We start from the raw sequence: 26,744 nt of genomic DNA, 5'->3' as shown, positions 1-26,744 counted from the left end.
TATCATTCAACTTGCACGAAACTTTTGGAGGGCCTACAATGATAAAATTATTAACGTTCAAATGCGAAAACTTGATCCTTTATTCTTTTTTACATTTTCCATGTATAACTAGTAAGTGATGTAGTATATTGGGAACTATTTAGCATCAAATATGACTTTAAAATTGAACTTATTAGGGTACAGCCTAACCAGACTGTAATAGTAATATTGAGTTCATAGGCATTTTATATTTGCAGGGTCGGTTCATTAAATTAGAAAATTCATAAGAGTCAAACTGGTATGCCAAGGATCCCGTCATTTATAGTCACAATTCATTTTTTTTTTGGACAATATTACTACTAACCCAATCAGTTTACAACTCAATAACGTTACAAAACTGACCTAAAAATTTCTCGTTCTCCCTTGTCTGTAATTTAGGGGAGGTTTTTTTGGGACTTTTGGTCATCTCTTGGTTGGAGAAAAACAAATATATGCTCGAAACCTACATTTCAATGCAAACTCGCATGTAGCTCGATTAAAGTTGAAGTTTTGCATCCCTTTTTTAGTTGAACATAATTTGAGACGTGCCAAAATGATGAGAAATTTATTTTCAAAATGATACCTTTATATATTTATTTTATTTCATAAGGATTCAGTACATAGCAGCTCTCTTTTGTTGGTAAATAGAATAAAAGGTCTTTTTTAGTGTAGAATCCAAATTTATTGTCCTAATAATAATTACATGTGTAAGGTTATAGATTAAAGGGATAAAACAATAATTCAAAATACATGTGAGAGAGAAGAAAATGAATAACTTACAATATGATTGATATTTAAAACAATGGAAAGATGAGTCACACCATAATAAAGAAAAACCTTATAGGCTCTCCTTAAAATAAAATAAAAAAAGCTCCAATTAATAGCATAATTGTAACTTAGCCGACTTATTGAAAAAGACACTACTGTAGACAAGTACTAAAATCTTGACTCTATACAAAAATATTGAATATTTAAATAAAAACTTTCACAATTGATTTTTAATAATTTTTTCCAGCAAATGAGGTGTGGGATTTAAGAAACGAGAAGGGGGTAGGGGGATTTGAATCCAAGACCTCTAGTAAAAAAATTTTTAGACATGGTTTATTTGTCATAATAATAGTTGATCAGTAGATATCAATAAATTCTGTGAATTGGTTTCACACTCTCAAATTAAGGACCATCTAAAGCATTTGGGATTCCCTCCGTTCGCCGATAGAGCTCATAATTTGGTGTGAAAATAACCAGTTTCAAATTTCTTTGCCGCATATATGATATACTTTTTCATGACTCTCAAATTCATCAGCAATTTTCAGAAGTAAATGATAAAAAAACACGATCCCAGCGTCTCTCACATTAGAATGGAATCTACGACACATTATATAGATGCTAGGCACGTCATCACTATCAATTTAAAGAATCTGACGATGTAAACTAATTGATTTCAAAGTGCTTTAATAGTAATCTAATTGATTAAATTTTTATTTGCTTATTCAATTCTTTAAAATTTTAAAGCTGCTCTATTTTAGCCATTCTGTTAATTTGCCTTAACTAGCTCAAAGAGATTAACTAAGGCAAATTAATAGTAATAGTGCACTTCTTCTTTTCTTCTTCTTCTCATTTTTTTTTTTTTTTTTTTTTTTTTTTTTTTTTTTTTTTTTGGAAAATGGTGCACTTCAATCTGAGATAGCTATCAAAAAGAAAATAATAACAAAATATCTTCAATAAGCAAATTAAAAGTTTTGAATAATTTTGTCAAGTCTAATAACCTGAATGTCAACCATGGGAACCTTATCTTTTGCCCAAGTCATTCAATGTGAAAGGAAAAACATTCCGATGCAAGTTAAATAGCTCAAACCACGCATGCTAAGAACTTATACATCTAAAGTTTCTACATGGAAAATATGAATATGCGACTAGACTCATTTAAACTTTGGTTACAAAACCTGCCCCATCCATATGGGTTGGAGATCAGGGCAGCTAGGGTTTTGACTTTGTTCAATTGTTTTCGATTCCTGTGATTCTTATAAAATTTGGTATATATATGCACGTATGGTTGCATTTCTTATAATATTTTTTATACATGAGCAAAATCCACATATATAATAAAGTAATATAATTATGCATCAAATCATGTAAAAAAAGACGTTAAATATTCACTACCGTACACAAACACAACCATATCTACTCCATTCTCATGGAAGTTGAAGACATGAAATAATATGCCATCACAAAGATAAAGACTCTTAGGTGATGAGTACATATGTGCCAGTAATCTTTTTTCTTTTTTCTTTTTCAATCATGAATATCAATAATCCATAAAAATGAAAGATGGACTTTTAGAACTATGAAGTGGGACGGACTTGTTCCAAGGATCTTTCTAGCTGTTGAAGGAGCGATTGTTTGAGTTGAGATCAAGAACAGAAAGAAAAATATAGCGACGAGAGCCTTGCTGTTAGTAGCCATTGTTTTTTATGGAGAGGGTTATAAGAACTTAATATTGGTTCTATTCTATTATCCTTTCTTGATTTTTTTTCATTAAAAAAAAAATTGGGTGGGTACAATTTCGATTATCACCACAAGTCAGAACATGCTTTTGGGACCATGAATTGGTATAGAAATTTTTACAGATTATCCATTAACATAGTCCTCGCATCGGCAATTGAATCCGAATATATGACTTTTTACAAGGAAATGATCCATTCTTACATACTATACCTAACTCGCGTTTGACTAGTGATAGTTGCATGGAATGAATCATACTTTTATAGTCGTTTAAGACCGGACCGAGTTTCTCAACAATTACATTGACAATTTCTGTCTTAGGTTAGCAGTCCAAATGGGCTGAGCTAACATGGTCCTATTAGAGGGGTCAACTTGAAACTTCAGTTAAATTGAGTGGCTCGAATTGGGTCATGCTGACATCTAATATGGGACGTGAAGGATATGGAGCCTTTCTAGTTCCAATTCTCTCCAATTGTGTAAACTAATAAAATTTTGATATAAATATAATTTATAATTGAATTGGTGCAAAACTCACAATTATACCAAAAATCTATTAGTGTACACCAAAATTGTGCCAGTTTATTCAATTAGACGGCATTCGATCGTACCTCAACTGGAATAATTCTATAGGAAATTCATGCACAGAGAAATAAATGAATCATCGAATTGGAGACTCGTGTCTTTTGTTAAGGAGGTTGAGGGAAGGACAAGGATATTAACGGATGCAAACGTTAGGATAATTAGTACTTGTTTGCCTTGCCACTTCTTGTTAGGTAAGAACTGGTGTTCTTTTGTTGGGAAGCACTGGTATTGTAATTTTTTGATAACGTGAAGGTGGGTTTACACTCCCTATCCGTCTTTTCTAACCCTCCCTCTTACCCCTTTCGAGAACCCTAACTTTTTGAAAAGCTTAGTGGTATGATGCCCACACTAGTAAATTCTCAAAGAGTGTGAGTTTATAAAATATTCCAAATGATGATGGTTCTTTAAAACTTCTTCTCAAAAGGTGAAAAATACAACGTTTCAATCCATAAAGAGGTTCACTCACAAATTAAGCAGCAAAAATTTTATCTAAGTTTTAAAAATTTTCCCGTGTCCACACTCTATATTTGAACTCTTACGTTCCGAGCATGTGTTTTATCAATTGTGAGAACAAATACGACCGTTCTTGATCCATCTTTCTTCTTCTATACAGCCTTTCAATCAACAAATAGATTCGTTTATGGAATAGCAAATTTCCAATTTATGGACCCATGGAACTCAATTTCACAGATATGGCCCTTCTTAATCTATCTTCCTTCTCAGAAGTTACATTCATAAAATACGTTCTTTAGTTTGTCTAAATTTTGAAAATTATCTGGTGTCCACACTCCATATTTGATCTCGTATATTCCAAGACCTTGTACATTTCAAGCATTTATCTTATCAGTTGAGAGGACAACTACGACCACTCTTAATCTATCTTCCTTCTCCTCTACAACATTTCAATCCACAAAGAGATGCACTCACACAATAGCAAATTTTCATTTCATCTTTAATTTGTCTAAATTTTGGAAATTTTCTCGTATCCACACTCCATATTTGACTTCGTATATTCCAAGCATATGTCTTATCAATCAAGAGGACAAATACGATCATTCTTATTCCATCTTCCTTCTCCTATACAACATTTCAATCCACAAAGAGATTTGTGGACCATGGAACTCAATATCAGTCACAAAATAGCAAATTTCCAATTTGTGGACCATGGAACTCAATATCACAAATACGACCATTCTTAATCCATATTCCTTATCAAAAGTTACATTCATAAAATATGTACTTCTTTACTTTGTCTAAGTTTTGAAAATTTTCTCGTGTCCGCACTCCATATTTGACATTTATTGTACATTCCAAGCATGCGTCTTATCAATGAAGAGGACAAATACGACTGTTCTTAATCTATCTTCCTTCTCCTAACAACCTTTCAATCCACAAAGATATTCACTCATAGAATAGTGAATTTCTAATTTTATGGACTCGTGGAACTCAATATCAACTGTGCCAAAATCAATACAAAAAATTTAGTCAAGTCTAGAATTAATGTATGTGGAACTCAATATCACCTCCAGCAAAATCAATCCTAAAACTTTAGTCAAGTCTACCAAATGAAACTTGGTTGGTGAGGGTTTTGGATCAACCAAAAGGTGGTGAGCTTTTGTTTGGAGAATGGTTGCCAAAGGCCTATAGGGGAAAAACGATGTAGGCTTGGTTCTTTCATTATGGCAATGGTGTTAACAAAAATATGAACCAAGTGGATTGAAGGGCTTTGCATCAAATATGGAACATGAATATAATCTCCTTTTATAAAAATAGAAGTGTCTAAAGCAATACTCATGGCATTCTTCCAATTTTATCCTATAAAATTGAAATTCACATGATATGGAGACAATGAATAAGAGCGGGGGAAAAAGTAGATGAATACGTTTTGACCTTTGGAGATAAAAAAATTTTACAACTTGTAAAACTAAGAAACATAAAATTTCAACAGGACAGAAAAAAGTACTTCAAATTAACATATATCTAGTGGGAGTTACTATTAATTACAATGAGAAAACTCTATTCATTCAAAAAGAAAAAAACACAGAGAGAGAAGAGAAATTTAAATTAACGTTTCGGTTAAAATAAATAAAAGAAAAAGATAAGAGGCAATTTAGAGGCTTGATATGCATAATGTCAATGGGGTTAAGACAGCTCGAGTCAGGCTAAATAAAAAAAGGCTTGCTAAGCCTAATGTTTAATTGGGCTAAATAGAGATTAGACTTGAATATCAGGCCCAAATTAAAAACGAGTTGGGTTTGGACTTTGCTAGATTTAGGCTCAATTAATGCCCGACTGGTGTATAAATATTATTATATACATAAAAATATATAATATAATTATATATTATAGCATCGAATATTAATAACTTATATATAAATTTATAGTAATTCATAATTATTAAATATATATTATGTATAGATATGTATTTAATTATGAGCTCGAATTGAACCCAAAACTCATCTAGAATTGTGAACTGAGTTTGAGCTTTTTAATTGGACTTGAGCTTGAAAGTCCGAAAATGTAAAAGGTCTTTTAGTTCATAAATCAAGTTTGAACTTGTAAAAATCCAATTCAGAGGTCTCGATGAACAGTCCTACATATACATATACATATACATATATATATGTATATGTATATGTATATGTAGGACTGTTCATCGAGACCTCTGAATTGGATTTTTACAAGTTCAAACTTGATTTATGTACACACACATACACATTAAGGCTTTTCCAGCTTGTCACTTATGGTGGTGGCGGCCCCCGCAAAAGGGGGGGCGTGGGGGTTAAGTCGATCTCACCCTTTACTCCCTGTTCCCCCATGTTTAACTTGCAACCCCATTGCCATTCCGATGGAGAATAGTGCTCGCTAACAAGTCTGGGCGATCAAGTACCTCTTCAATGGGGTATGATGGTGGGCTTGTTGCTTTGCTAGTGTTTATGTAAGGAAGAAAATAATGAAAAATAGAAGGCAAAGTTAAGTAAAAACAACTAAAAAATAGAAAAGAGTTTTGCTATTTATGAAGGGATAGTACGGTATTTTCAAATCTTTCTGTAAATGTAGACAAATCTCGTCTATTTTCCACTACGGTTTAAAGCACTAGGGTTTCTCTAAATATTTTTAAGTGACGAGGGAGAATTCTGAATTTCTAAACCACAAAGGATTTTAACAAAATGAAAGAGGAGAAAAAATTACTTAAACGAAAGAAGGTCTACATTTTTACCCCCTTTCCAGCCATAGGATATGAAGTAGACGCAAATGAAATTTTTGCAAACTGAAGAAAGAGTTTAATACATAATTGAGGGAGGGAAAGATCGAGTGGTTTTGATGGCAGTGTAAATATGAGATCACTGGAATCCTTCCATTTACACCATAAAAAATAAAGTTTAATACGTAACCAGTTGATCCTAGTTAGTGGAGTACTTAGGCGCCCAATAAAGTAATACCACAACAGCATGAATAATACCACGGATGGCAATGTATGTAATTCCCCTTCTGTTTTTCTATCACCATTAAATGCCCAAAACTCACAAGTTATAAAACATATATGGTTCTTCTTATACAACAAATTTTGAATCTCCTTTTAAGAAGCAATGAATATGGAAGTTGTTTGTAGAAAAAAGTTGTACAAATTTCTCAAAGTAAAACACCAAAAAAAATTCTTCCTCAAAAACTATGGGGCTGCAATAAAAAAAAATACAAAAAAGCAAGACAGCTGCAAAATTCTAACACTCAAGCGACCTTCATATTTTGGGCGATATCCATATTTAGACATGGGCAAAAATTATAATCTACATAGCAGTTAAATTATTTACCCTTTTCCCGTGTTGAACATAATTTCTTGATACGAGTTGACATTCAGCAATTCATATCACGGCTTCAATCTATTATTATAAAAGAAATATTATAAATTTTACATACGAGTATTATTAAAATTGAGCTTAGAGGCCAAGAAATTAGAGAATTCGGGTTCAAATCTTTTTGTTCCCTTCTTTATTTCTTAAATCTCATCTCCTCTCTTTTAGAAAATTAAAAAAAAAATTGCAAGATGGATATTTGCGCGAGGGTGGAGGAAGGATATGAAGAAAAAGTTGTAGGAATTAATTAATATTTTTGTGGCAAAATCCTATTGGGTGTCCAACTCCTCTGCTAATTAACCAGATATCCTTAAAACTGCTAAAACACAATTAAGTACCCAAAGACAATGTAATGCAGTTGAATTATATCTTAACTATTGGGCTAAAGCCCAACTTCAGATGAAAAAATAAACATAATTGGCTCATAGTTCAGCCCAACAAAATTTATTCCCTCTTAAGTCTTGCGTGCGTCTTCTTTTTTCCCACTGAAGTCAAGAAACTCACTGCAGCTGCTGAGTGTCCTCTGCAATGGAGCAACAGCCGTCCAATTCTTCAAAAATGGAAACGTTTCGCCTTTTTGATGGCAATCCCCAACCTGGGTTTGGTTTAAATTTTCTTGAATCTCCGGAAAAACCCTTTCCCGCTCTACCTCCTTGCTTTGAAGTCCTCCCCTCTCAGGTACTTTTTATTTCTTGATTCTTTTTGGTCTAAGGAAACTGATGTTTACTTCCTTATTGAGAGCTTGTATATGAGTCCTTATACCTCTATAGTCTATTTATCAATTTATTTTTGTGGGATGTTTTCATCTGGAGTAGGTATCATCAAATGTGAAGTATACGGTGGAAAGTGTAGATATTGATGGGATTACACTGATTAAGGTAATAATATCGTTTTTGGAACTTTACATAGTACTAAAAGTGTGAAATTTTGGATGAGTGTTGAGTGTGCATGTGTGTATCTGATTGGCGTCTGTGTGTGTTGTACTATAAGCGAAATGAAGCATTGGTTCAAATATGTTGATTGTTGCTTATCAGTAGGAATGTGAATGGCTTTAATTTTGCGTCCATTGCTTGCAGGGAAGGGTGAACAGTAAGGAGGTTTTCGCCTTTTCCAATTTGGATTTAGTGCCAGGGAAATATGAAGGTTTGCTGCATCTTTTTCTTTTCTTTTTTTTTAGGGGGGTTGTTATGGTTTTCTGGTTTTACTGTCACACTAGCAAGAGCCTGCCATTGTAAGTTTGTAACAGACTCTCACATACACGGTTTGCAATTTTCTGTTTCTTGGCTCCTTTTTTTCTTCCTAGAGTCTTGTTACTGATTAGTGTAATTTATTCTGTAGGAGGGTTGAAATTATGGGAAGGTTCGGTGGATTTAGTGAAAACTCTTCAATCAGAGATGCAAGATGGGAAGTTGTCACTTGCTGGAAAGCGAGTTTTAGAGGTGGGCTTCAATTGCTGAGGTGATCGTACAATCTTCTGCTGCCATGTTTATCTATGACTTTTCAAAAACCTTGTTGCTGTTTGCCAATTTTTTACTGATTTTTGTGCTTAAATGTAAAATAGAGATGCTCGATATCAAAGTATTCTTGTGGTTGATATTTAATAATGCTTTACATTTTTCTGTTCTTCTCTCTCTCCCCCTATTTTTTAATTACATTTCTCTGTTAAATTGATCTAATTTTTTGGTACTGGTATGTGTAACTATCAACTGAGACTGACAGCGATTGTGTTTGATTTTATGTCTTTAGAGTGAGTCATTGAGTTGTCTGCATGACGATTTATGGTAATATTTTGTGATATTATTTAACATGCTATCTAAAAGAATTTGTAATGGAACTTGATGAGTTTAAATGCTTCAGCTACAACACTATTTTGATTGCATTGTATTAATTCATTTACTCATAATTGTATACCGTACAATGATAAATAATGTTTCTTGATTTGATTGAAACAACTATTATTCATAATTCAAACGAGTCAATTAAGTAGAGTTGCTATATTGGATACTTATACAAGTAAATATTGGAAAATATCATTAAGCAGTTTCTACCATAGCTTGCAATTCGAATTCATATGAGCAATTTCTTCTTATTTTAGTTACCATTTCCTACAATTTCAAATTCAGAAAATATTATTTGCACCAATTTTTTATAATGAAGGTAATTTCAAATCAGATTTTTAACAATTATGCAGATTTGAACTTATTTATGAGATTATGAAGAAATGTCCCTAGCAAAAAACACCAAATCTGACTCGTTTCTACAAAACTTTGAAGAGACCACTTAAGTTTCTTATCTATCGTTTCTACAAAACTTTGAAGAGACCACTTAAGTTTCTTATCTATCTATCATTTTTGGGCATTATTATCTTTATAAGAAACATGTAATTAAGTCGTATTATGCCCACCAAATTATATAAATAGTTAGTCTAAAATAAAATTATTTTAGATTAGATTGGACGCAAAGTGATTCATTGATAAACTTGACTTGATAATTCAATTTGAGTTTAAGTCGAGGGAGAAATCAAAAGCATTGCTTGAGGGATCTTTCACGAATATATATAGATTTGGGAGATGAGGGGTCCAATTGATACTTTTAAATGTTTTATCATCTTGGATAAGTTTTAGAAAAAACTTTTGGATACTTTTCAATTGCACTTCAAACATTTTTACATTTCCAAACTACCCTTATTTTTGTGGTCGAAATTCAAACATAACCTTTGATCACAACTGATTCTAATATAGTATAAGGATAAGAATATTTCATTGCACATTATTTTATTGACTCACTATGTAATTTTAAAAATCACATGATAAAATCATCATACTTCAGTTCTTATACTACAAAATATTAAATAATAAGTATTAATTATCTTCAATCACAAGTACCAAATTCCCGCGTCGCGCGGACTCTCCCTCCCTAGTATTTCATTACAAAATTTAGTTTCTTGAACTTGCTCCAATTTTTTCCGCTTTCCTTTTATGGCCTATTGCCTTTACTTTATTGAACTATATTTAATACTTACATATAATCAAATGGCAGATATTAGTATAAGAAGCCGATATCATTGAATATTCCACCCTGAAATCTGTTAAGATTGTAAATTTGTGAAAATGAAATATGCAGGCATTGCAATTTACATACTTAATTGATAAGCATTATTACACACTATATTTTGTGGTCATTTTAGGAGTTTTTGGTCACTTTTTGAGTGGAATCTAGGATTGAAGTGGTAATTTTATCAAAGAAGATGTGCTTGAGTAACTTCACAATCTTAAGGTGCAAATGAAGGATTTGAGAATGTTTAGGGTACCATGAATCAAATGATGTGGGAATTTGTTGTGAACTTTTGTGAGGGTAACACACGAGCATTTTAAGGATAAATGGCTATGGAAATAAAATATAATTTCCGCGGCATTACCACTCGCCATGTTCAGTTCATAGACGTTCTATATTATATATCCAGATTCGGTTCACTAAATTAGAAAATACGTAAGAGTCAAATAGGTACGTTAAGGATCTGTGATTTATAGTCGCAATTTGTGTATTTTTTTTAAATACTATAACTAAACCAATCATTATTTATTATTATTATTATTATTTGCAAGTGAGAATTCTTGGTTCAAGACCTATTGCTTATAATTCCTTTTACCTTACCACCCAACCTAATCAGTTTAAAACTCAATAATGTGACAAAACTAACCTTTAAAAAAATGGTTTGGCTGAGCATGAAAATTTTCATTCTCCCTTGGCTGTATTTATGGAAGTTTTTTCTGAGGGGTTTTGGTCATTTCCTTAACAATCTTTGGTTGGAGAAGAGAAAAGTATAGAAACTCTCGGCTAACTTTCGATTGCACAAGCTCACATGTATCTCGACTAACCTTGAATGTTTTGCATCCCTTATTAGGTTTCATCAGACCGTGTTGAACATAATTTGAAAAGTGTCAAGATAATGAGAAAAAATATTTTTTTTCAAATTGATACCTTGAAATATTCATTTTATTTCGCAAGTCTTCAATACATAGCACCTCTCTTTTGCTGATAAACAGAATAAAAGGTCTTTTCCACGTAATATGCAATGTAATTTATTCAGGTATCAGAGCCCATCAGCTTTAGGAGATTTCAATCAACTTCAATGAAATGGTTTCACGGTCTCAAATCGGGAACAGCTGAACCATCTGTGGGATATGGGCTACTACCAGGAGTCCAGGTGGGCACATAGGTGCCTTCTAATTTCCTTGACGCTTGTACGTTGTCATTACTCCCAAATTCATCTGCAATTTCAAAAGTATAATTTTGTCAAGTCTAATACACTTTATCCTTTGATCCATTAATTAATAAACTGATTTAACAACCATGGGAATCTAATCTATTACCCAATCCATTAAATGTGCAAGTAAAAATTTTCCAAGGCATGTTATTAAGTAGCTCAAACCACACATGCTAAGAACTTTATATATCTAAAGTTTCTACATGGGAAATATGCATATGCGACCAGACTCGTTTAAACTTTGGTTACAAAACCTGCCATCCATATGGGTTGGGAATTTGGGCAGTAACAGTTTTGACTATGTTCAATTATTTTCTGTTATTGTGATTCTTGTAAAATTTGGTACATACATGCACATATGGTTGTATACCTTAAAAGATTTTATACACATAAAACAAAATCCACATATATAATAAAATAATATTTTTTTTCCAAAAGGGGAAAACTCCCCAACTTTTATTAATTGCAAACGCTAAAAATACGAAGGAGGGAAAAGTCCCAACCTTCAATACATGCCAGAGAACTAGGAGTACTATTCCTAAACATTAAAGTTGCGAATATATGGATAACCTATTGCATCCAAATTAATCAACGACCGAGCTCTACTTGGAAGTTGCTGATGAGATTGGAAAGTAACATATGGACTCTCCAGAGATAAAGCAGCTAAGTTGTCTGTCACGGCATTCGCCTCACGATAAATATGTGTAATGGTCCCCTTCACCTTGCATAGTAACAATCGAATTTGACTTAAGACGCTACACAACGGCCACTTACCAACAGATTGACTAGTAACCAACCGTACCAACGCTAGTGAATCCACTTCCACCAAAATATCTGACAACCCTGTTCCAACACACCACTGTAGACCAGTTAACAATGCTAAGCCCTCCGCATGTACCACCTCATATTCCCTGAATTCCTTATAAAAAGCACCAAGCATCTTCCCTTCAAAATCTCGTATCACTCCACCGCCTTTAGACAAACCATTTGACACACTTGCATCGGTGTTAAGTTTGATTGACCCTCTAGGAGGCTTCATCCATGATATAGCCTTCAGACATAAGGATTTAGCTGGTTTGATCCGAAAGTAACGTGCAAAATACGTATCCGTATCCCCCTCCAACTGAAATCTGTTCAGCATGCGTGCAGCCCCCGTAGCAACCAACCACCCATTGATATCGAAAATAACTTTAGAATATACAGGGGGGATATTTCCAAACCGAGCATCGTTTCTACTACGCCACAGAAACCATAACACTACAACTGATATAACACACCGAACATGATCCAATCGCCCATTCCCAGAAGATTGAAACCACACCACTAGCAGCGAAGAAACACATGAGAATGACCCCCACGAAATTCCGCAAGCCAGAAAGAAGTGCTGCCAAACAGCACTTGCTAACCTGCCATGCAAAAAAATATGATTCAAAGACTCCACTGCATTACCACAGCAATCACATTTGGAAACCATGGAAATTCCTCTAGAACGGAGCTTGTCGTCCAGAGGAAGAAAATCAGCCAATACCCTCCAAACTAAGTATGACATTTTTAAAGGCAGCAAAGGACACCAAATTCCACGCCAAACCAATGACAGGTTACGCCGCTGTCTAACTAAATCCCAGGCTGACGACACAGTGAATGTACCATCCGCTGAAGGAGCCCAAACCAATTCATCCTTAAGGGTCGGATCAACAAGTATTTGTGAAATAACATTAACAACAGATCGAGGAAGAACTTGGAGGAGACGTTCAGTATTCCACCCCGTAGAAGTATAAAACTCAGCTACTAAAAAATGAGGAGGCACACCAGCAAACTGTCTGCTAAGAGGTTCGTCGAATAGCCATCGATCATGCCACAAATCGATGAATCCCTCACCAAGCCGCCAACGAATATTGTCTTCAGTTATAGCCCGAACCAAACAGACCCGCTTCCATGTTGCCGACCCAACAGCAGCCGCAGCCAAGAATGGGTGCTGTTCGCCAATGTACTTACGGTGCATAAATCTGGCCCAAGGAGAACTCTTTTGACATATTCTCCACCATAATTTCATTGCAAAAGCCTTCTCTAAGTCCAACAGTGATCGAAATCCCAACCCCCCTTCTTCGACTGGAAAGCATAATTTCTCCCAGGAAGACCAATGAATCCGTCTACCATCCTTGCCATCCCACAAGAATGCATTAAACAGCTTGCCCAATCTAAGAAAAATCCCCTTAGGTGGTTTAATAACCTGCAAGAGGTAAAGAGGCATTGAATTCAACACATGACGAAGCAAGATGAGCTTCCCCCAGCAGAAAGAAACCGGGAACTCCAATGATGAAGCTTTGCTCTAACGGAAGCAATAACTCCATCAAATAAGACACTTTTACTACGGCCAAGAGAAAGTGGAACTCCCAAATATTTGACAGGCCAAGACTGCCCTTGAAATCCCGTTACTTGCTGAATTAAGTTGATAACATCCGAATGAAGCTTTGACGAACAAAGGAAACGACTCTTGGAGAGATTAATTTTTTGGCCAGAAAGAGTTTGATATTCTCGTAGAAAGGACGACACAGCCTGCAGTCATTCAGACGATGCCCGCGTGAAAATAATCACGTCATCGGCAAAAGCAAGAAACGGGACCAACCCTCCCTTAGTCAAAAATTTAAAACCTGGATTGCTAGTAAACAGCTGCTGAAGGCCCCTTCCAAGAAATTTCGAGACAAAAAGGAAAAGAGTGGAAGATAAAGGATCCCCCTGACGAACCCCTCTAGTCGACTTGAAAAAGCTCGTGAGCTCCCCATTAACCAGGACAAAAAACCAAACGTTGGATATTAATCGAAAAATCAGATCTACCACACCTTCTTTAAAGCCAAATTCACGAAGCATGTATAATAAAAACCCCCAGTCCACCCTGTCATAGGCCTTCTCCATATCCAATTTCAATATTACGTTAGGGTGACGCAGTTTCTTGTCCAAATCCATAATTAATTCCTGAGCTAGCAGAACATTATCTTGTATTCCCCTGCCCGGGATAAAGCCAGTCTGAAACTCTAAAATCTACTTAGGAAGGAGTTGATTAATGCGAGTAGACAAAATCTTAGAAATGATCTTTGAACTAACGTTAGATAAGCTTATTGGTCGGAAATCTTTCCACTCATATGCACCTTCCTTTTTGGGCAGTAATGTGATCGTTGTACTTGAAAATCCGCGGGGCATTGTGGCACCAGCGAAAAAATCCTTCACCGCGTCCATGAAGTCGTCCCTTATACACTCCCAACAACTTTGATAAAAACCCCCTCCAAAACCATCAGGCCCCGCAGAACTCTGAGGGTCAAACGAACATATTACCGTATAAACTTCTTCTACCGATGGTGTTTTCAGCAGCATGTCGTTTTCCTCTTGCGTAAGCTTGGGCAGATCAAGTGACGGTCTGCTGCCCGAGCAAACAGCGCGGTCTGCTGTGAACAAAGAGGAGAAAAAATCACTCGCCGACAGCTTAATATCCTCGACACTATCAAACCAACTGTCCCCGTTGCCCCTAATTCATGCAATAAAATTAGAGCTACGTTTCTGCTTAACTGCTGCATGAAAAAAAGAGGTATTAGCGTCGCCCTCTTTGATCCATTTGATCGCTGCCTTTTGTCTCCAGAATTCACATTCCAACGCTAGCTCCCGAGAATGAACTGCCCTTGCCTCATGAACTGCCGTCCTAGACAACGTGTCTCTATTTTGATCATACAAAATTTCCTTGGCCAATAAATTATCCGCTGCCACTTTGACCCTTTGAGAGACATTCCCAAATACATCCACATTCCATCTAGATAAAACTCTTTTAACCACCTGCAATTTATTAAAGAATTTCTGCATTCCAACTCCAGAAACAGGCTGAGCCCAAGCAGACCTTACTGTTTGTTAAAAACTGGAATGACCTCGCCAGACATTAAGAAATCGAAAGGAAGACCGTCGTGTTGCCGTACTTCCTCCCCTGACCAGCAACGGACAATGGTCAGACCACCCTCTCTGAAGATAAGCAACTCGAGTCATCTCAATATCAGACAGCCAAACGCTATTAACGACCGCTCGATCAAGTCGCTGCCACATGCGACCATTTGTCCATGTGTAAGCAGACCCATCGAACTGAACTGGAAATAGACCACTCCGATTTAAAGCAGAGTTGAATTCTTCCAAATCACGAATATTCGGGGCTGATCCTCCAATCCTTTCCTCCGCAGAAGAAATAACGTTGTAGTCCCCTACGGCAATCCATGGAAGAGTAATAGATGTGGAAAATTGCTCCAGAGCCTCCCATAACCGTCTCCTACCAATTCTGTTACACTTCGCATAGACAACCAAAATAATAATGGAAGAACCAGAAGGGAAAGACAAATGTATATGAACTAATTGATCCGAGGCTTCTACAAAAGAATATCGAGCATCTGAACACCAGAATATCCAAATTTTGTTGTGCACGAAGGACCGAGCAAAATCAAAACCCAAGAACAGCTGCACACTCTCCAAATGAGAGACATTGGCTAATGGCTCCAATAGAATCAGTAAACAAATATCGTTTGATCTACAAGTGCGACGAATATGCCGTAATGACTCCTTGTTCGAAGCACCACGAATGTTCCACACTATAAACTTAATCGGATTTAACATTATTAGACCGAAGATTATAATGAGCAGATGAAGTCATACCTTCTCGTTTCCTGGCCTGTCTACTACGACCCTTGCGGCCTTGGATCAAATTTTGCAGTAATTGAGTGTCGGTATCATCCAGAGATACTCCAGTAACAAACGGATCGCAGCAAAGCTTAGATGCTATGATTCTGCTGGGCAGCCGATCATGAAAATTTTTTAAATCAACCAAGGAAAGACCTTGCACCCCTGATTGGCCATCGGAATTAGACCGCACCAGTCGAACATGACCGTGGTGCCGTCGAGGAGAGAGAGAAGAATAATTCCGCTCATGGTGCGGTACTAAAGACGCAGACGGAATAGGCAACAGATTGTCATCCCGGGCAGAGGTAGGGATTGTGTCCGATAAAGCTTTAATCGGAGAAGAAGAATCTGGGGGAACAAGGGTGACTACAGAGATAACATTCTGCGTATCTGCATCAACCCCCAGAGTTGTATTTGGGAGAACAGGATCATGAACAGGTACATTAGCTTGAGGAGAATTACCCCTAATAGGGTTAGAAGACGATGATGGAATAACAGAAGTAGAAACATCTGTTGCAGAAGTACTGTTTTCATGCTCTTTTACTCTCGGGACTATTACAATCCCAGAATCCACAACAGGAAGAGATTCATCAACAGCAGTTACCCCCTTTGGTTGAAAGACTTGTCTGACGTGAGGCTTAGTTGATGGTCTAGAACGGCGCACAGGCCGCAATTCCGGATGTTTTGTATGACAGATATTTTCTGTATGACCAATCAACGAGCAAAAAGCACAATAAGAAGGATATTCTTCATACTCAATTTTCTGCCAAAAAACCCACTGATCATCTCCAATCCAAATCCTGGATTTGGGAGAATGCAATACATCGACCTCCAACAATATACGGGCTACAGAAGGACGTTTCAGTGAAGCCGTAGCTTCATCCACTTTTAAGGGTCGGCCAAGTAAGTTACCCAGCTTAAGCAGAAATTGCTTTTCGAAAAACGGCAATGGAAGACCCGGAAAATTGACCCAAACTGGTGCAATTGATGACTCTGCTCCTGGTTTAAAATCGATTGTCCATTTCGACAGGGACATATGAAACTTGCCAATGTACCAAGACTTGCGACACCAAAGCCTGGTGTAATCTTCCACCACGGATGGACGTAAAAGAATGTGCTTGGAATCTAATAAGCTTATCGGACACTCACCCCTCAGCCCCAAAAAAATGATAAATTTGCGAATAATCTCCATGGAAGGGCGGCCTACTGCAAATCTGCCAACCAGTGCGTTAGAGTAAGGTGCTGCTATCTGTATCATATCTTGACGGGATATCACCAACGATGGCTCACCCTTGTATGTACTGAGATGGCCAATGCCAGAGGACGAAGAAGAAGGAGGTTGAGAAAGAATGGAGGCGAACGTCTTCGTAGGCCGAAAAAGGGGCGGCGCCTCCCCATGCTGGAGAGCCGCCATGAAAAACCTACTAAGCCCGAGTTGCAAAGGATCAGCTAGGACTTGTTTATTCTTGATTCAAATTTAATTTGCTTCTATTTCTAAAATAATATAAATATACAACAAATCATATACAGAAGACAATAAAACACACCACCGCACATGAACACAACCTTACCGGATGAGTATGTAGTGCAGTCGTCTGGACCAGTAAGTGGTTCAGTCCTCTCCGGTTCTCTCTGACCTCCTCGGGTCCCCTCTCCCCCGTAGTATAGAGTAGAATACAATAAAAAATGTAGGATCTATCGTTTCAGGCAAAAAAAAAAAAAAGAACACAACCTTACCTACTTCATTCTCATGGGTGGAAGATGTAAACATGAATAATATGTCAAGAAAGGCATCACAAAGGTATAGGCTCTTAGACGATGAGTACATATATACAAGGAATCTTTTTTCTTTTTTTCTGTTTTCCAATAATGAATATCAATAATCCAAAAAAAATGAAAGACAGAATATTGGAACTACAAAGCGACTTACTTGTTCCTAGGATCTTTCTCGCTGTTCCAGGTACAATGGATTGAGTTGAGAGTAAGAAGAGAAAGAAAAGTACACTGATAAGAGCTTTGTTGTTGCTAGCTGAGGATGGTCGTCTCAGTCCGGATAGTCTGGGGACTCACCCGGACTGAGACTACTGGAGCGCCACCTCTGCCTTCCATTTAGCGAGGTGGTCTTGACCCGTTTATCACCTCGGCAGATATCTTCAGAGCATGAGCCGAGGTGATGACTAAGTGGCTTGACAACCGTGGAAAGATGATGTGACCTCTGACACCTGACACACCTTACGTCTGACGGACAGCTGCTCTGACACACGTCGCCTGAACCTGACAGATGTCCCGTCGCACCTTTTCATAGAGATCAGTCAAATCCACCAGATGCGCTGACCATCTCAGATCTTTAGGGACTTGTGCCAGCAATCCCTTATCCCGACCAATCCCTTATAAATACCCAACGTATCTACTAAGGAGGGGGATGACCAATTTCTGGTAAAGCCATACTGATTTTGTCTACTACTTTATTATTTCTCTAAGATCGAACTGACTTAAGTTTCGGAGTTACACGGAGGATTCAGCCCCTCCTGTAACCTAAGCAGGTGACCTCATCCTAGTGGTGTCCCCAGGATAGAACACTCCTTGATTTCAGAAGGTTCGCCCCAACAGGACAAAAATCACCTCTTCAATTGGCGCCGTCTGTGGGAACGTTAAGACATCAGAATATGAAGCCTACGCGTTCTAAGAGCAGGAAAGCTCTCACTATTGGGGTTGAGCAAAGCAATGCAGCTCAACAGGAAGATATTTCTGAAGGGCAGGAGTCCCCAAAGACTCAGCCCGCAAACGAAGAAGTCATAACTCGTATGGCCGAGTTTGTAATCGAGAATCCCAACATTTTTGAGGAGTTGGGAAGGTACATAAAGAGGCAAGGCAAGCAGAAAGCTGAGTCCTCCAAAAGGAAGTCAGATGGATCCCCTGAAGGTTCATCTGAAGAAGAATCTGATGGGAGGCGCCTAAACCGGAGTGCTTCGAAGCGGGCATTCTCTAAGGCCACTTCTAAGGTAACCTCCCTGACCAAGGCATTCTCCCGAGGACTTTTAGGACGACGACCTGAGGAAGAACCTCGATTGTTGGGAAGGCCCGAGGTGGATTACATGAGAACTCCACCTTTTACCGACGACATCAACGAGGAAAGGCTTCCTCCCAACTTCAAGCTCCCCTCCATACAATCCTATGACGGCCGAGGTGATTCCGAGAATCACATCCACGCCTTCATCTCGGCCTTCCGTTTATATTGCATTCCTGACCCCGTCATTTGCCGGGCTTTTCCAGTGTTTCTCCAGGGGACAACTCGAAAATGGTTTTGGGGCTTAGAACCTAGGAGCATTTCAACCCTGGAGAAATTAGTGGAGAGATTTCTCCATCGGTTTATATCCTCCCGACCTACGACCAGGATCTCGGCTTATTTGCTGAATATGCAGTAGAACTCGGGAGAGTCACTTCGGTCGTACGTCCAGAGGTTCCACGAGAAAAGCGAACAAATACCTGACCCTAATGAGCAGGTCACCATTGCTGCTTTTACCCATAGGCTCGTAGCCGGGGTATTCAACACGGGGATCCACAAGAAGTATCCCCGCACACTCCATAAACTATGGTTGAAGGTCGAGAAGGGCATACAGGCCGAAGACCTCAATCGAATGAAGAAAGAGATCCAAGCTGCCCGCCCAAGGGCTGATCTCCGAAGGGGAAAAGAGCTCGGTCGAAGTGAAGCAGGGACAGGAAGTGGCTTCCAAAGTCCTAGTCGAGACCGCCGCAGCGTGTTCGACAGGATTTCCAAGGGGAAGCCATCCATTCCTGATTCCGAGCTGACTCTCTTGAACACCACCCGATCTCGGGTGTTGTCCGTAATGAAACAGAACAATCTCGGGAAGGCACCCCCAAGATGTACGGCAGCAGAGATAAGAGGAACTCGAACCTCTACTGTTTATATCACCGAAACATAGGGCATGAGACCGAGAACTGTAACGATCTTAAAAGGGAGATCGAGAATCTCATCAGGCAAGGACACCTAAAGCAGTTCATCCGTCGAGATGGAAATCATCAGCGTGATGAGAACCGACGTGACAAACGAGGTGACCAACGCCGAGACGAAAGGCGGACGTCAAGAAGCAGTTGCAGACCCCCTGAGGATCCTAGGGAGACCAAAAGGCCTCCCCGAGACGAATCTTCAGGCCAGGGGCTAGGATATGAGCCAAACATCGCAAGAGTCTTCAACACTATTGCCGGAGGTCCGACGGAAAGGGGACAGCCAGAATTCCCGGAAGAGGACCTATAGACAGGCTAATCCGGATCAGGCCGAGTCAAGTTCTCGCCTATCCGAGGTGATCACTTACGGGCCCAGCGACCCTATCCCAACTGCCTCGAGTAGCCATGAGGATTTGATAATCGAAGTGCTCACCAACAATTATATCGTCAAGAAAGTTTACATCGACTTGGGAAGCTCGGTAGATATCATGTACCTCCGCACTTTTGAGAGCCTCAAGTTGGCTAGGGAACACATGACCCCTGTGCGAACGTCTCTTGTAGGATTTGAGGGACATGTCGTGCATCCCGAGGGGATGGTGACCTTGACAGTAACTGTGGGGCATCACCCCCGGTGCCGAACCATTCCTGTCAATTTCATAGTGGTGAGAGCTGACTCTCCGTACAACTTGCTCCTAGGTCGCCCCACGCTTAACGCTTTGCGGGCGGTATACTCCACCTACCACCTGAGCTTCAAGTTTTCTACTCCTGCGGGGGTTGCCGAGGTCAGCAGCGACGTCTGCGCTGCTCGGGAGTGCTACCTCGCCACTCTACAAGCAGCCTCCCCATCGACCTCTGGCGCGAGGTCCGAGAAGAGGTCAAATATCCTCTCAATAGACTATATTGATCCTCAGCAAGCTGATAAGATCCCGAGGCTGGAGACGGGGGATGAGGTAGAGGAGATTTTTCTAGATCCTACGAAGCCTGATCGGACGGTCAGCGTCGGCACTCGACTGCCTGGCCCGATTAAAAGAGGTATGGTGGACCTCCTCAGAGAATACCGGGACGTTTTCGCTTGGGCCGCAGATGAGGTCCAAGGAATCTCGCATCACCTCATAATACATGAGCTGAACGTTGATCCCCAAGTCCGCTCGGTTAAACGAAAAAGAAGGCACCTCGGCCCTGAGCGAAGCCGAGCTGTCGGTGAAGAAGTGGATAAGCTCCTGCCTGCAAAGATAATCCGAGAAGTCCAATATCCGACCTGGTTATCTAACCCGGTCATGGTCAAGAAAGACACGGGGGCTTGGAGGATGTGCGTCAACTTTACCGACCTCTATAAAGTTTGTCCCAAGGATTGCTACCCATTACCCAAGGTCGACACCTTGGTGGACTCGACAATGGGTTATGAGATCCTCTGTTTTCTTGACGCCTTCAAGGGGTATCACCAGATAGGCATGAGTCAAGAAAACCAAGAGAAGACGGCCTTCTACACTAACCAGGGCATATACTGTTATACCACCATGCCTTTCGGGTTAAAGAATGCCGGAGCCACATATCAACGCCTGGTTAACCAAGCCTTCAAATCTCAGATCGGCCAAAATGTCGAGGCCTACGTAGATGATATTCTTCTCAAAAGCCAGACGACCTCCACATTCCTTTCCGATCTGAAAGAGGTCCTTGAGGTCATTCGGGAGACGCGAATGATGCTAAATCCCAAGAAATGTATGTTTGGGGTCACTTCGGAAAAATTTTTGGGCTACCTCGTCTCTAGGCGGGGCATCGAAGCGAATCCGGATAATGTGAGAGAGATCCAAGAGATGTCTCCACCTCGGTGCATCCGCGACGTGCAGAGACTCACAGGACGGTTGGCAGCCCTGAACCGGTTCTTGTCGCAGTCAGCTTGCAAGGCGTTGCCCTTTTTCAAGGTTTTAAAGAAGGCCGATAGTTTCTTCTGGATCGAAAAATGTCAGCAGACCTTCGACCAATTGAAGGAATACCTTCACCACCTCCCAAAACTCACCTCGCCTCGGCCAGGGGACAAGTTATTCCTGTACCTCTCTGCCGCGGTTGAAACCGTAAGTGCCGCGTTGATAAGGGAGGAAGGTGTTCAGATGCCAGTCTACTACGTCAACCGACTCCTCCGAGATCCGGAGACTCGATACAGTCAGGCGAAGAAACTTGTGTTGGCCTTGATCCACGCTGCCCGCAGGTTCAAGCCTTACTTCTTAGCTCACCACATCTGTTTGAGAACTGACCAGCCCCTTAGACAAGTCTTATCACGCCCAGAGGCTTCCGGACGCCTTACCAATGGGCCATCGAGTTGGGGGAGTACGACCTGTCTTACGAGCCTCGTACCGCAATCAAGGCACAGGCCCTCGCGGATTTCCTAACCGATCTCACTTTCGGTGAGGTGAATAAGACCACCCAGGATACCGCTTCGGCTAACCCCGAGCCACAACGGTGGGTTTTGCATGTGGACGGTTCGTCCAATAGTGAGGGTAGTGGGGCAGGCTTGCTCCTCGAAAACCCCCAAGGAGAAATATGCTCATATGCTTTGAGATTTGATTTTAACGTTTTTAACAATGAAACCGAATACGAAGCAGTCATCGCCGGCCTGCAGCTAGCTCGCAAGTTCGGGGCCGCGCATATCTTGGTCTATAGCGACTCCCAACTCGTTGTGTGCCAAATACTTGACGAATATGAGGCCAGGGAAGAGGTGATGCATCGCTACCTCTCCAAGGTCCACCAGTTAATCGCACATTTCGAGTCTTTTGAAATTCAAAGGATACCGCGGTCTCAAAACAAACGAGCTGACGCTCTCTCCCGACTCGCCTCCACCACGTTCTCTGACTTGAACAAGACGGTCCTTGTCGAAGTCCTAGCCGAGCCGGAGTACATAGAAGAGGTCGTGTGTCCCGTTTATCCCGGGGACACCTGGATGGGACCCTTGATTCGATTTCTCAGCCAGGGGGAGCTCCCCGAGGACCGAGTTGAATCAAGAAAACTTCAACGTAAAGCAACTCGGTACACTTTCTGACAAAACCTCTTATACAAGAGGTCGTACCTCGGCCCATGGCTGCGATGTATTACGCCCGAAGAAGGCGAGAGAATCCTGCAAGACATACAAGAAGGACTTTGTGGTGCTCATGTCGGCTACAGGATGCTCGTCAAAAAAGCTCTATTGCTCAGGTATTTTTGGCCCACTATGAGGGTAGATGCCCAGATCATGGTCCTTAGTTGCCCCTCTTGCCAGCACCACGCCCCTGAGCACCACCAGCCGACCAATCTCATGATCCCCATCACCTCGCCATGGCCATTCGAGCAATGGGGAACTGATATAATTGGTCCATTTCCCAGGGCTCCAGACAATTACGCCTACGTAGTGGTGGCAGTGGACTAATTCACCAAATGGGTTGAGGCCGAGCCTCTGAGAAGTATCACTGGGGCTGCTGTTCAAAAATTCTTTTGGAAGAACGTGGTCTGTCGCTTCGGCCTACCCCGGGTGGTCATCTCGGATAATGGCAAGCAGTTCGCGGATAGTCCTTTCAAAGCGTGGTGCGAAAACCTATGGATCAAGCAGCATTTCACTTCGGTTGGATACCCTCAGGCCAATGGACAGGCCGAAAACTTCAACCGTACTCTTCTTCATGGTCTCAAGACCAGGTTACACCGGGTTGGATCATCCTGGATGGAAGAACTCCCCAGCGTGTTATGGTCCTACCGGACCACCCCGAGGTCAGCAACCCAAGAGACCCCGTTTTCTCTTACTTATGGGTCCGAATCTGTCTTTCCAGCCGAATTTATCACTCCGAGTCCACGAATGGCAGTATATGCCGCCGAAGTCAACGAAGAAGAACGGCGAGTTGATCTCGACCTCGCCGAGGAGAAGCGTGATATGACCGCGGCCAAAGTTGCTATCTATAAAAATATTCTAGTTGGCTACTACAATACTCGGATCAAACACTTGCGGTTCAATCCGGGAGATCTTGTGCTCCGGAAGAACTCGGTTAGCCGAGCTGAATCTCAGGAAAAATTAAATCTCAAGTGGGAGGGACCATACCGTGTTGTTGAATCCAGCCAAAATGGATATTGTAAATTGGCGTATCGAGATGGCTCTCGGGTGCCCCGAACTTGGCATGCTGAAAATCTTAAACTGTATTACCCGTGAAGGGTACGTGCTTTCAATTTTAAGTTTGAGTTATTTCTCACTTATTCTCATTCCATCACAAGTGAAAAATAAGGGGACAAAGCAGTAAAGAGAAGAAAATCGAACTCAATTAAAAAGTACAAAAATATGAAGTCAGAAGTCGGTTACATTGCAAACAAAAGAGTAGAAGGCCGAGGTCCGAGGTGCCTCTAAGCATCCATGACCTCGGCCCTCAAGTACAAAAGAGGGATGCTTCTAAGCATTCCCTGCCCCGGAGCCTTGCTCCCCCATAGTCTCACCCCCCGCTTCGGCGTCCTGTTGTTCTTCAGCTCTTCCGCCGACCTGGTCCCCTTCGGTGCCTTCACCATTCAATTCAAACTCTTGGAGCCATTTGTTGAATTTAGCACGGATCTCGGCTGGGTCTTTTCCAGCTTGGATACCCTCAGCCATCCGGTCGCACAGTTCCTTGGCATCCTCATTGTAGTGTGGAGCGCTTTGAAGGGACTCCAACTGCTCAGAAGAAAGAAAGGACGCCGCATCGTTAATAGCCGACGTATAGCCGAACACGAAACTCGGCCGGGTGAGCTCGCCGAGGTCATAGGTGAAAGACTCCGACTTCCGGAAGACCTCCACGGCAGTGACCCCGGCTTTCTCTATGGCCTCCTTGGTCGACTGCTCTTCTTGGTCCCTTCTTCCCCTTTTCTCGTCAAGGGCAGTTATCAGGGAGTTGTTCGCGACCTCGGCCTTCTTCCTCGCCGCCTCGGCTTTGTCTCGCTCCAGTTCGGTTGCCCTCAACTTCTCTTCCAGAGCGGCAATCTTCTTTTGGAGCTCGACAGGGGGTTCGTAGGTTTCCATGAAATGACCGTAGCGTTGGAGCATCTCACCAAAGAAGGCCGTGGTGGAGGCCTAGGAGACCGAAGCGCTCTGCATCAGCTCGGCAGGGCTGAGCTTTCTAGCGTAAGTGCTGTCCCGCGGCAACACTGAGTGCACTAGAAGCTCATGAGTGACTAGGGGGTCCTTGCAGCAGTCATTGACATTGACCTCCCACTCTGGACACCAATGTGCTCCGGAGTGCCTCTTATCCTCTCCGGCCGCTTTGGAAGGCACATGGTGGAGGTTGAACAGTGAGGATCCCGTGACAGGATTATCCGGGATCACGGTCACACCTTGACCCCGAGGTGGGGAGGCTATTGTGACCCCACGGAAAGGAACCCCCACCGAGATGGCAGAGGCCCTGGACTTCCCAGGCGTGCCCGAAGTGTGTGAGCCTTCGCCCACGATCACCACGGCAGGCTCGCGGTCGCTCGTCGCCGCGGTGGTCTTCTTGGCCGGCCTAATGGAAGGCTCAGCAGCATCCTTTCGCTTCTTGGGTGGTCTCTTCACCACCTCGACGTTTTCCGAGATTATCAGGTTGGAAACTTTCACCACTGCATGTGAAAAAGAGTTAGTTAAAATTCAAGAAGAATGAATAAAAAAGGGAAATGGAAAAGTACAAGGTTTTTTAATCCTAGAAGAGAAGAGGACGGGGTGATCCGAGCTGATCAGGGCTCGACTGATCCCGCCTTCTAAGAGCACCGCTTCAGGAAAATTTTAGCAGTTAATTCTGAGGCCTAACCCCTTTAACTTCTGGAAGTTGCGCTCCTCTAACTTGCCCGGGGACGTCTCTTTAACCGAGGTGGGAGGCCTCCACCAGAATCCCCGAGGAAAGTCTTCTGCGGGGACGAAGAAGAAGTTTCTTTTCCATTCCTTTATTGAGCTCGGGGCGTCTACCACCAACTTCGAAACTTTGTTCCCGAAGTAAAACCAACCCTTCTCACTCCCGCTGTTTTTAAGCGAGTAATAGCGGCGGAAGAGGTTGACAGTGGGCTCTATCTCTTGATGTCGGCAGAGCAGTTGGAAATCGACGAGAACACCAATTGCATTAGGGGTGAGTTGGGTGATTCTCACCCCCCAATACCTCAAGCAGTCCCGGAGAAACCTTGTTGTAGGTACTCTGAGTCCGGCCTCCAGTTGGTCCACGTAGATAGCCACCCTACCCTTCGATGGCAGCGCAGCAAACTGATGTGGCTGGGCCAGGTAGATGCTATAGTCCCTCCTCCATGGATACTTGTGGACCACCTCGGCTACGGAGGCTTGTCCCATAACACTGGTGAAGGTCGGCATCTGGCCGTAGTCAAGCGTGGCCACGTTCGGAGGAGAGGAAGGCTCTTGTACGCCCTCGTCCCTAGGGACCTCATTCCCGAGGTCGTCATTGTAAAGGATCTCGGCCTCGACCTCGATCTCCTCATGTTGCCCTGCAGATGTCCCGGCTCGGTGAGACGCTTCAGCATCTCCTTCCCCGACGTCGGAAGCTGTCCTCTCCTCGGAGGGGTCAGGCCTCTCTGCCTCGGTGAAGTCAGGTCTCACCGTCCCTTTGTATGTGCGAGCCGTTCTAGCCATTATTACAGAAGAGAAAGAAGTGAACTTACTCTGAAGAGGCTGTTTAGGAAATTGCCGAAGTGAAAAAGCGCAGGAACAGAGTTCTAAGGTGATTCAAGATTTTTGATGAGGAATGAAACGGTAAAAAAGGACTCCTATTTATAGGCAGCGGGGGAAGACCGAAGAGACGGCACCTTTGGGATTCCCTAGAGCGCCCACTCTCTCTCCTCATTAATGAAGATGCTGTTCATCTGACAGTTGATCTTATTGATCCGACGTTAAAGCTGAC

At 41.3% G+C, this 26,744-nt stretch overlaps 2 protein-coding genes across 2 annotated transcripts; both read left to right on the top strand.

Annotated features, from left to right (window-relative positions):
• Positions 1–7,441: 7,441 nt before the first annotated feature.
• Positions 7,442–8,529, top strand: LOC113767074 (histidine protein methyltransferase 1 homolog). The gene is made up of 4 exons (XM_027311243.1): positions 7,442–7,634; positions 7,772–7,834; positions 8,033–8,099; positions 8,295–8,529. The coding sequence occupies exons 1-4, from the start codon at positions 7,485–7,487 to the stop codon at positions 8,411–8,413; spliced, it is 399 nt and encodes a 132-aa protein (XP_027167044.1). The 5' UTR covers positions 7,442–7,484; the 3' UTR covers positions 8,414–8,529.
• Positions 8,530–20,114: 11,585 nt separating this feature from the next.
• LOC113765993 lies at positions 20,115–23,290 on the top strand. Its single transcript, XM_027310226.1, has 3 exons — positions 20,115–22,099; positions 22,177–22,914; positions 23,050–23,290. Exons 1-3 carry the CDS (start codon positions 20,115–20,117, stop codon positions 23,288–23,290), a joined length of 2,964 nt encoding a protein of 987 aa, XP_027166027.1.
• The last annotated feature ends 3,454 nt before the right edge of the window (positions 23,291–26,744 follow it).

The sequence above is a fragment of the Coffea eugenioides genome, chromosome 3 (genome assembly GCF_003713205.1).
Source record: "Coffea eugenioides isolate CCC68of chromosome 3, Ceug_1.0, whole genome shotgun sequence".
Classification (NCBI taxonomy): Eukaryota; Viridiplantae; Streptophyta; class Magnoliopsida; order Gentianales; family Rubiaceae; genus Coffea; species Coffea eugenioides.
This window is presented reverse-complemented; position numbering and strand designations above follow the sequence as displayed.

Bases quoted from the DNA above. Each gene is read 5' to 3' on its own strand.
- LOC113765993 (XM_027310226.1), top strand. From the start codon at position 20,115: ATGAGCCAAACATCGCAAGAGTCTTCAACACTATTGCCGGAGGTCCGA. The intron at 22,100-22,176 runs GTTCAAGCCTTA...TATCACGCCCAG, and splicing joins TTGATCCACGCTGCCCGCAG to AGGCTTCCGGACGCCTTACC. The intron at 22,915-23,049 runs GTACACTTTCTG...TGTCGGCTACAG, and splicing joins CTTCAACGTAAAGCAACTCG to GATGCTCGTCAAAAAAGCTC.
- LOC113767074 (XM_027311243.1), top strand. From the start codon at position 7,485: ATGGAGCAACAGCCGTCCAATTCTTCAAAAATGGAAACGTTTCGCCTT. The intron at 7,835-8,032 runs GTAATAATATCG...CATTGCTTGCAG, and splicing joins ATGGGATTACACTGATTAAG to GGAAGGGTGAACAGTAAGGA. The intron at 8,100-8,294 runs GTTTGCTGCATC...TTTATTCTGTAG, and splicing joins AGTGCCAGGGAAATATGAAG to GAGGGTTGAAATTATGGGAA.